Source organism: Pteropus vampyrus, unplaced genomic scaffold (genome assembly GCF_000151845.1).
Source record: "Pteropus vampyrus isolate Shadow unplaced genomic scaffold, Pvam_2.0 Scaffold189, whole genome shotgun sequence".
NCBI classification, from domain to species: Eukaryota; Metazoa; Chordata; class Mammalia; order Chiroptera; family Pteropodidae; genus Pteropus; species Pteropus vampyrus.
In genome coordinates, this window is record NW_011888970.1 from 99,474 (window position 1) to 110,931 (window position 11,458).

At 44.4% G+C, this 11,458-nt stretch overlaps 1 protein-coding gene across 6 annotated transcripts in view; it reads right to left on the reverse strand.

The window, feature by feature from the left end:
• The window catches only part of LOC105299539 (zinc finger protein 140), a 78,169-nt gene that overhangs the window by 56,637 nt on the left and 10,074 nt on the right, over positions 1-11,458 (reverse strand). The window contains exons 1-4 of one of the 6 annotated variants that reach the window (XM_011371342.2): positions 8,631-9,019; positions 8,005-8,057; positions 6,148-6,274; positions 5,807-5,905 (exon numbers count right to left, since the gene is read on the reverse strand). In XM_011371342.2, the coding sequence (XP_011369644.1) occupies positions 5,807-5,905; positions 6,148-6,274; positions 8,005-8,013 (235 nt within the window). In that variant the 5' untranslated portion in view covers positions 8,014-8,057; positions 8,631-9,019. Of the gene's footprint in view, positions 1-5,806; positions 5,906-6,147; positions 6,275-8,004; positions 9,025-11,458 lie in introns of those variants that run through there. The other 5 variants (XM_011371340.2, XM_011371341.2, XM_011371343.2 and 2 more) reach the window with 5 other exon arrangements.

The following is an 11,458-nucleotide window of genomic DNA, read 5'->3' on the forward strand; positions in this document are numbered from 1 at the left end:
ACAAAAGGTATAACAGACATGTAATGGGAATACCAGGAGAAGAAAAAAATAAACAAAGCAGTATTTGAAACAATAATGACCAAGAATTTCCCCAAATTAATGTCAGACACCAAACCACGGATCCAGGAAGCTCAGAGAACACCAAGTAGGACAAATGTCAAAAAAAACAAAAAACAAAAAAACTGTACTCAGACATATATTCTAACTTAAAGAAAAAGCTTGAAAGAAACCAGAGGAAGAAAAACAATTTACCTATATAGGAGCAAAGATAATAATTACATATGACTTCTCTGAAACCACACAAACAAGAAGAGAGTAGTGTGAAAATTTTACAATGTTGATAGAAAAAAAAAAATTATAATTCTGTACCCTGTGAAAATCCTTCAAAAGTGAAAGAGAAATATTCTCTCAGACAATAATTAAGGAAACTTGTTACCAGTAGACCTGCTTTACAAGATCTAACACCTATTAGTGAAAAAATTTAAAAAAAAAAAAAACTTTCAACAAACTAGGAATAGAGTAAAACTTACTCAACTTATAAAGGACATCCATAAAAAACCTATAGTTAATGTCTGAGAGATCTGAAGCTTTCCCAATGAATGAGAGATCTGAAGCTTTCCCAATAAGATTGGGAACAAGGTAAGGATTTCACTTCTCACCAATGCTTTTTCAACGTCATACTGGAATTCTCGGCTAACGCAATAAGAAAGGAAAGGAAATAAAAGGTATAGATTGGCAAGGAAGAAATAAAACTTTTTTGTTTGCAGATAACACTACTGCCTATGCAAAGAATTAGAAAAAATTTACTAAAAACTCTTGCAGCTAATAAGTGATTATAGCAAGATTGCATGATACAAACTTAACATTCAAAAGTCAAAAACTTTCCTACATACCAGCAATAAACAACCAGAAGTTGAGATTAAAAACACATTACTATTTATAATTAGCACCCCCAAAAATGCAATACTTAGGTATAACAAAACAAAATATGTACAAGATTTATATGAGGAAATCTTCAACACTCTAATGAAAGATATCAAGGAAGAACTAAATGGAGACATTCCATGTTCATAGATAGGAAGACTGTTGTCAAGAGGTTGGCTCTCCCCAACTTGATCTATACATTCAACACAACCCCAATCAAAATCCCAGCAAGTTATTTTGTGAATGTTGATGAACTGATTCTCAAGTTTACAGGGAGAAGCAAATGACTACAGTACCTTAACACAGTATTGAAGGCAAAGAACAAGGTTGGTGGACTGACACCACCTGATTTCGACAGACTCCAAAGCTACAGTAAACAGGACAGTGTGGTACTGCTTAAAGAACAGACAAACACATCAGTGGAACAGAGCTGACAGCGCAGAAACAGACCTGCATGATCGCAGTCAACCGACCTTTGACAAAGGAGCAAAGACAACACAAAAGAGCAAAAATAATCTTTTCGACAAATTATGTTAAAACAACCAGACATTCACTTACATAAAATTAAATCTAGATACGAACTCTACACTCTTCATAAAATTTAACTCTAAATGGATCACAGGTTTAAATGTAAAAGACAAAGCTATAAAGAAGATAACGAAGGAGAAACCCTAGGTGACCACAAATACAGCAAAGACTTTTTAGATACAACACCAAAGGTAAAGCCATAAAAGAACTAGTAAGTTGAATTTCACGAAAATTCAAAATTTCTGCTCTTCAAAAGCCAATGTCAAGAGAATGAGAAGACAGACAACAGACTAGGAGAAAGAATTTGCAAAAGACACATTTGATAAGACTCATAATCCAAAATATAGCAAAAAAATCTCTCTTAAAACTCAACAGTAAGAAAAAAACCTCTCCAAATAACTAAAGTTTGAGAAGCACTGTGCTATCTCTAAGTTCCAGAATATGATAATCAATCAATTGCCTGCTGAATTTAGAGACTGAGGCAGACCACAGAAACCTAGACTCAAAAGCAGCCAGCACACGAACGGCGCAGGTGTGAGGAGAAGGCGCTCCTGTTTCTGCTCCGAGGATGGGAGAGGGAGCCGCTCTGGCCAGAGAAATCCTGTTGTTGACTGTCACCCTCGTTCACCCTGCCCAACAACATGGCACCCTGCAGCAGCAGTAGTCACACGGGCGAGTCAAACTCCAAGGCAGGGTGACCTTTTTCACAGCAGAAAAGTCTGCAGTTTTAAGAGCACAGACGTTAATACCCATTTTTTTTCTTTTTCTCTCTCCCCTTGTTGCTTGGCTAAACAGGCAGACACAGTCACAGGAAGTGCAAAACGGAGGGAGAACTAAAGGTCGGCTTTCTATCCAGACGAACTGACGGAACAGAGGGACCCTGGAGCCAGGAAGGGTGGGGGAAGACTGTGAAGAATGGAGCTCAAGGAGGTGACCCCATAAGCCGTGTAGGAAACCATGCATCTACCCCTGAGCTGTACATGATCGGTCTGACCCTAAATAGCATACCAAAGGCTGTGAGAACTAAAAAAGGGGAACCCACTGCCCAAGTTCCAGAAAGGCCACTAGGAGGTGCATATGTGGGACAAATACAATAGGCCTACAAGGGCTGTGAAACCAGTGTCACTGGAACCACAAACACAGAAGACAGGTTAGACCATGTGGCCTCGGTGTGTCCATGCTGACAGCATGCTTAAATGAACATCTCGACAGAATTTAAACAAGACCCAAGGTCTTAAAATATCAAAATGAATAAGTCACAACCCAAAGTTATAGGACACACAGAAAAATAAGAAAATTTCATCATCCTGCAGAGAAAAAACAATCCAGCTATAAGACACATTCATGGAGCATTTATATATGGACAGCACATTAAAATAATATTAGGCAAAATTGTTGTTTTTAGTGTGAAAACAATATTTCAATTATACAGAAAATGTCCCTATACTTTATACACGATAGTGAAGTACTGTACAACGAAAGTACTGTGCGAAGTCAAGACATCTGTAATTTACATTATTTAACAAAAAGCGGGTAGGGTGAGGCGAAATACAATAACATATTATCCATTATAAAATTTGTAACTATGGCAATCCAGATTTATGCAAAAATAGAAAATATAAACAAAATGGAATACTGAACCCAGAAACATACACAAAAATTGACATTTAACTTATGACAAAAACAGCGAGGGAAAGACCAGACATGTCAATGTATGGTACCAGAAATAATTGGATATCCACATAGAAGACATCAAAATTGACCACTAAATCACATGACATGCAGGCACAGACACACACAAAATAATAGTGGACCATGGATATAAATGTGAATGGCAAAGTGACTAGGTTTTTTAAAGAAAAAATCTAGGAAAATGTCCTTATCACGACTCATGGCAGGAAAAGACTTCAACAGGTCAAAAAAATGCTGACCATAAAGGGAAAGATTAATAAATCGGACTACACTAAAGTTAAGGATTTCTGTTCATCAAAAGAGGTTGCTGAGTGGAAAATAAGCCACATGTGAGAAGATATTTGCAGCGAATACAACTAAAGGATTTGTATCCAAAACATAGAACTACAAATGAATAAGAAGGGAATCCAACAGATAAACGAGCAAACGCCTTCGAGAGGCACTTCACGGACGAGGGTGTCCAGATGGCCAGCAGCTGTGGGCGAGGGTGCGAGACCTCAGCAGCCATCAGACGGGCAGTTTAAAGCACGGGAAGCTGGCGCTGCGCGCCTCTGACTGCGAACCGCACGATGCCGAGCAGCACTGGGTGCTGCCAAGAACGGGTGCGAGGGGAGCCACTTACCACGATGCGGAGGAGGCGCCCTGCCCTCTGACCCGGCAAGTCCACTCTGAGATACATGCCGCAGGTACCTGGGGACACGGACAGCAGCAACACTGCTCCCCACAGCCCTAAATGGCAAACAACTCAGGAAGCCCTTGATAACAGGATGGATAAAGTGGGGTGTATGCACCCATACGATGGAACGAACCACTAGAACAATATGCGAAGCACATAAATCTTAAAGTAATTTTGAGAAGCAAACCACAATATAACATATACGTTAGATGTATACGTAAACATTACGAGCCCCTCCACGTAAAGTTCACAAACCAACCATCCGAAACTACAGTGATTAAAGACGCAAACAGTCCTAAAGCCGTAAGAAAACCAAGGAAGTTACTGTCACTAAAGCAGGGAGCACAGCACCCTTGAGGGGTGCGGGTGTCTGGGGTGAGTATGCAGAAAGCTCGTGGGGACCTGGCAGTGTCTGCTCACCGACTTTGGTGGTGGTGACGTGAGTGTCTTATAATAACTTGTTAAGCTGCACATTCATGTTTTATGCATGACTTCTATCTGTGTGACATTTCACCTTCCAGAAAAGGTACAGGAGAGAACACACAAAACCTGCAAGAGCTGTGCTAGCTAGCGTAGAGGCAATTTTTCCATGTTTGCCCTTTATCTCGCTTCCTTGGACATAGTTCTATTGGTTTTACTATTTTTAAAACTTTTACAAAAGGACATTTTTCTTTAGTCCTTCGTACTTAAACGAAGCCTCCTACACTTGCTTCACCTCGTGACCAGCGCACGTCAGTACTTTCTTTCCACGTTCCCCTCCACGTCCTCCTGACGGTCTCCAGTGTGTGACATTAACCATCACCACTCTCCTCAAAGCCAGGCCTCAGTTTTCACAGCACCGTCTCCTGTCCCCGCCATCAGTCCTCCCGAGCTGCCGCCTCTCAGTAAATGTAAGCGATCGTCCTGTTACCTCCACAGGACTGCTCTTCGGAGGTCAGTAAACTGCCATCGGCAGCGGGCTCCAGAAACAATCCTAGCACTTATGGACACATACAAGTAGCTCTTCTACATCAGAGTCTTCAAATGTGGCATGGCCATATTTATCTTCAAAGCGCTTCGCCAACAATTCTGTTGCCAATGTAAAGTGAAGAAAGCTTTCTGAGCACTTCTCAATCAATCAACCTCATGGCTTCGTTTTTTGCTTCTTAATATAACACACCCACATCTACATCTCTAACCTGACTCTTTTTCTGAGGTACATTCCAACAGCCTGGTGCACATTTTCACTTGGGAATAACATCCTCTCCCCACACCAAGCAAATCTCAAGCTAACTCATCACCTTTTCTCCAAAACCGACCCTTTTCCTGTCTTTTATGTTTCTATTACTACGACCCCTATTTAAATTATCCAGGCCTAAAACACCACCCAGAAATTCCTTTTTTCTCATTGCTGAACTTCCAATCTCAGGACCTCTAACGAAATTACTTACGGACCCATTTTACCTCACTAGGGTGTATCTTCCTTGATGGTTATTACACTTTTGTGTGCCTTCTACTCTCTGTAGCACCTAAGAAAAAGTCTTAAGATTAAAATTCACTAAATATTGCTAAGAGAATATATGAGTGAATGAATAAGTCCATCAATTAACTAAAGAGTAATGAATTCATCTTTCAAAGATGGTTAAATAGAACAGCAATATAAAGAAAAAAATACATACCTTCCGATTTAGGCAACAGAGGCATATGCCAATTTCAAGAAAGAAAGAGAGGTCAAAAAGAAATGACATTCAGAGCCCAGACAGCTGATAAGGAAGGACACATATGTCTGTGGGACAGTGGGGGACAGGATAAGACGAAAACAGAAGGCAGATGGGTAAGAGAGTGTGAAGTGGTCATTTACGCAGTTGTGGGCAAGACTTCAGTCTTTGCATCTCTGGTATCTGTAAGGGAAAACTTTCCAAATAACATATAAAAACGTACTGCCTTCTCATTGACTGGGTGGGTTGTTACTTAAAAAATTTCTCTACCAGCTTCTAACTCACTCACCTGAACACAGATCTCTTCTCACATTTCCTCTCCCCAGCCAAGGCTCTTTTCCTTGCTCCAAAAAGGAAACCAAATCTGGCTTCGAGAAGTTAAGACCTGCTTGCAGAAAACAAAATAAATGCAAAATCAGTCCTTGAATCCTCAGAAAACAGAGACCATTGAAAGAAACGCCAGATGTTAAGTATGATAGATATCTAAAGACCATCTTAAAATTCAAAAAAAATAATAATAATAACATAGCTCCCTTGAGATATTCAGCCAGGTAATCAAGATTCACAACCACCACACTAAAGGTCAGATTCCGGCTAAGGGGAGATTGTAGGGGTGGGGGGGAAACTTACCCAGTGAGACCAGGTGGCCATAGTTCTCCAACATTACTTGTCTGTACAAATCTCTCTGAGCAGGCCGAAGCCATTCCCATTCCTCCCGGGAAAAGTCTATGGCCACATCTCTGAATGTCACCGAGCCCTGAAAAAACATACAGATATCTGCACGACCAGCACCAACACTTCAAAGGCCATGAGCAAGGAGTGAAGCGAGTCCCACTGTGGAGGTCGGACAGTGAGTATGAGCAGTGGCAATGGGAATTTTCAGAATTCTGAGTAGTTATTAAGAGTATACCTAAGAGCCTGTTTCATTTTGCTGTAATTTTGCTGTATAATGGAGAAAAGGACGAAAAAAATGTGATTTGTCCTGAGATAATTTACAATTTTGTGAAAGGCAAAAGAGTATACATGTGAACAGCATGGATTTCTGGCTCTGGTTATGACAATTCTTAAGGTCTTACAGCACTTTATAAATAATGAAGACGATTCCTTTGTGTTTAAGAGGCAATAAAAAGTTTCCTTAACTCTAGACTATTTTAACGTGATTTGGCAAGAATGTCTTCTTGCTAATGAGCTATAGCAGACAGCAGCAGTACCCCTGAAATGAGACACGCACTCTCAAGTTTATCACACTCATCCCCACTCCTGAAGAAACAGCTGTGGAACTTAGAAGCGATTTTAGAAATGTCACAGAACAAGGAGAATAAGCAATAAAGTACAGGGACCTCCCAAAGAGGGAATGTTAATACCTCTGACGATGGGACCTAAAGCTTTTTCCCTCAGGGTGAGGGGTGATCATAAGCCCCTGCTTTACAGCTGGTTTTGCATCATTTGAGTGATCCACGTAACTGTCAGGCCCGAAAAGGAATTTTAAAAGATCCCACACTAATAACAGCCCCAAATGCATGGCAGAGTTACGTTTTACAGTTAAAAAAAAAACAAAAACAAAAAACTGTTCTAAGTGATAACAGATTATTGATTAACAGAGGAAGAAGCTGCTTCCTTGAGGAAACAGTGGGATTTGCAGCACAGGTGGAAACGACTCATCAGCCAGACTTGGAGAACCTCTGGATCTGGAGACAAAGGAGACAAAAAGGTAGAGAAGTGGAACTGAAAACAGAGGGACTAATTTGGAATGGCTGGCCTTCTTATTCCCGGCGTCTGGGAAGCATAACTGTCAGCCAGGCACTTAGCCACACCCAAAACAAAAATAACCAGTGTTCCTTGCTAAATAAAGTTAATGTCATGTCTGAAATATGAACTCTGAATTCAGAGATTTTGTTTTGCTCACTGCTGCATTCCCCAGCTAGGATGGGCTATGCATTAGAATCGCTTGGAGGGACTGTTAAAAACGCAGACTGCTCAACCCGACACCAAGTTTTTGGTTTAGAAGGTCTGGGGTGGGGCTCATGAACATAATCGGTTCTCAAGGGATGCTGACACTGCGGGTCCAGGGACCACGGTCTGAGGTGACCACTGATTCAGGTGCTGACAGTAGATGCTCAATAGGCACATGAATGAATGAATGAATGAATGAATGAATGAGTGAATGAAGGGCAGCTGGAGCCGGACACATAAAGTAATGCACTTCTCTCTGTAATATCGGGAGAAAAGGGGGCAGCGTCACAGCTGGCTGCCTCCGTCCTTCAAACCCTGAAGCAGCCCAGCCCGTCAGAATCCCCGCCCGCGGCGGAATGGCTTCGGGTCAACGCTCTCGCGTCCCCCAAGCACAAGTGTCGGGAGGAGAGGTTCGGGGCGGGGTCCTGTGGCTCTGCGGGGCAAGTCGTTTCAGAAGAAAAAAAAGGAGCCTATGTCCCCGAATGCTGAAAATCACAGCTTCTTTCAGGAAGAAGAAAGGACACGCCAGCTTACCTGAGACATGGCTCACGGGAGGGCCCGAGAACAGGAAAGTGCAAAACGCGGAGCTGGCAGGGAGAGAACGGGGTCCTGAGCGCGCGGGCCCGCTGGGCAGCGCCGAGGAGCCGGGCTCCCCCAGCCCGGGCTGCCGGCGCGCCGCAACCGCCTGCCCTGTCGCCCTCGTCACACGCGCGCAGGGCACCCCTCCTGCCGCGGCGGGGGCTCCGGGAAGCCTAGCCTGACCCGCAGCCCCAGCTCCTCCTGCTTTAACGGGGTCACGGGACAGGCGCGTCCTCTGCGATTCTGGCAAGGTGGGCGAAGTGCTCCGGGCTCCAGACCGCGTTCCCGCCCCGGGCCACTTGACGGGGATCCCGGTGCGGGCGTGGTGGGCCCTTTTACCTACATCCCGCACAAGAAGGCCACACTCGGCTCTGCGTCCAGGGTCCCCACAGCCAGCCACCCGCGAACCGCGCCTTTCGGAGGTTCAGCGACAGGTATGCTGGACCAGGCCGTGAGGCCGCGACAACTGCAGTTCCCAGGATCCGCCGGGGCCTCAACGCGCGTGGGAAGAAGGTCCCGCTCACGCACTACAACTCCCAGAACGCCCCACGCTCACGGTGCCGGAGACAGAGAAGGCAGACCTCAGACTACACGTCCCACGACCCACGGGGGCCTCAGCGCGCGAGGGAGGAAGGCTCCCGCTCACGCACTACAACTCCCGGAGAGCACTGCGCCCACAGCACCCGAGATGGTGGGGGCCAGAGGAAGGTGTGTTCAGACGACTACACTTCCCAGGAACCACCGCGGCTTCGGCGCGCTTGGTGTGAAGCATTCTTATAAACTACAAATCCCAGAACGACCCGCGGAGGCACTTACGGCGCGTCGAGACAAAGGCCACGCCTCAGGCAACCACGACTCCCCAGAACGCTTCGCGACCTCAGCCTGAGACTACAACTCCCACAACCGACTGCGGCCCCAGCTTGTCCGTGAAAGACCTCCAGCTTCCTGATTGTAAAGACCAAGATTCCCGGCGGAGGACTGCGATTCCCAGAGACCTTCGCGGCCTGTGGAGCGTCCCAGACTACAGGCGGCCCGGGCAGCCCATGTGCTGTATCCCCAAAACGTTAATAATACATGGTTCTGGGTGCCACCCCGTGAAAGCAGGAATGGCCTGCCACCATTAGCAGTGACCCTCCATCGACTTTCTGCTCTCGATCCCCAAATGTAACACATTTTTCAGACGGGACAGAGCAAGTATTCTAATTATAAGCTACAGATATGACGTGGGAACTGTGTTCCTTGTGTCGACACCGGCGGCTCAGAAGAGTAGCTGGTCTTTGAAGGGGTATTTGACACATGAGCAGAAAGGGCTGCTGTTCCACAACAGGACGGTGAGAAATATGAGTGGATTCAGGTGATCCACGTGGTTCCTTCTTGGGTCTTCCTTGCCCAAGTGTGATGGTAAATGGACAGATACAGCAGGATGGGGCTAAAAAGGGCATAGTGACCTGGGCTCAGGAATGAGGGTCCAGGTCATGCCACCAAAGCCAGCAGAAGTGGTAACTGTGGAGGAGAATCTGGGTTGGGTATTAGATGAGCCAATTGCAACAGTAGGGACTGTGGCTTGTCCTACCGATCTTCCTTTCCTTAGTCCCTCCTCAGAGACCTAATATTGGGAGAGTGGACATAAACAGGGCAAGGCACGGACTCTGTATTCAGAGGAATGCAGCGCCCAGATACATCTTCAAGGAAGGGCTGGCTGCCCAGCGGCAGTGAGTGGTCAGCCGACTGCCTGCTGTTGCCAGCGTCTGCAGAGCTGACCTCTGCTGAAGAGCTGCTTCACCTGAGATGGCTCCCTTCCCAAGGCAGCCAGCCTCACGTAACTGAGCAACTTAAAAGTTGTAACTGCCTGACCACCTTGGCCCGATGAGCTATGCTTTCAACAGAACTTGTTTCAGAGTTCCCGACTAGCGTGGACGAGATTTCAACAAGCAATGATGATTCTGACTTCTTGCTCTGATCAGTCAGTCCTCCCCTATTTATTCTCCCATCACTTCACAGCCATTGATCCTCAACAAACATCTCACACTGCAAACTTCGTTTCGGCATCTGCTTCGAGAGAACCCAAATATGACACAGCCTGACTTACTCTGTTAGGAATATTTGAGTTCTAAGTAACAAACACAACTTGAAGCAGCTGAAGCAAACATGGGGTTTATTGGAAGGATGTTTGTGATATCTCACAGAAGAATCCAATGATCAAGGCGTGAACAAGGTAGAGGTGAACATGCACCGCAAAACAAGAACCAGATTCGGGGACTCGATCAGGACTGTTCTTGACTTTGCTTCCATAGCAGCTTCATTCTTCTCTCTGCAGACTATGCTTCTTCATGTGGAAGGACACATAGCCACTAATAGCACCCACATTTATATATTAAAACTTCAGCTGCTAAAATTATATAGACAAACCAGACAGTCCCAGTTTTCCAGAATCTTTCTAATGGAAAAAAAATAAAACATGCACTGAGGCCATTATTGTAGTGACAAATACATGTACAGGATCATTTAAGTGGGATAGGCATTGACAAGAAAAAAGGGCATTTTAGCAGCCGTATATTTGCAAAAGCATATGACAGTAGAAATTTCAAGGAACTGCAAGTAGTTCAAAGGCGGCGCCCACCCCCCTAAAAAAAATAAATGTATGTAGGAGGAAAGATGAAGTATTCAGAAATGATGACTAGGCATATGTTTTGTATAAAACTCCTCTGATACCATCAGTATATTACACTTTCTTAAGTCCACAATTAGCCACATAATATTTCAACACAGGCATAATCAAAATTGTGTCTTAAAATCACTACTCTGTATGAGTGTGAAACAGACTTAAATGAAGGTGGAAAAAATATGCATACAGCTGCAAGGGTATGGTTGAGTTAGCCAGTACCTAGGCCAAGACTAAGTACTGAACATGAGAGTTTGTTGGTACCATATTTGTAGACTAACGAGCCCACTGAAATTGACAGCCTGGGCATGTATTGCCAGAATAAATGAGGAAATAACTGAAGTCTCAAGTGTAGATATTACTCTATTCTGCTATTTAAAACGAACATTATCATATTAATCTGGTATTCTTTGGGTTCATTTTATCTCAAGAGATAACTGTCAGAAGATAGCAAGGCCCACAAAAGCTGAAGAGAAGGCATTCTTGGGAAAGGCCTCAAAATTCACGGACTGGACCTCCAAAAGACCCATTATTTACCAAAAGGAATACAACAGAAATTGTCCTCTGTAGAATTTCCTCCAGGACAGTGGAAAAACCTGGGTGGTGAGAGAGGAAAGGTGATGCTTCCTAAAATGAGTCTGCTTAAGTCTTCCACCTCAGTGTAACTCACTGTGCCCCACGGGTCTGTAAGTAAATCCGCTCGGACGCTGCCTTTCTTCTTGAGGTGGGGTTTGTGGTCAAAATCAA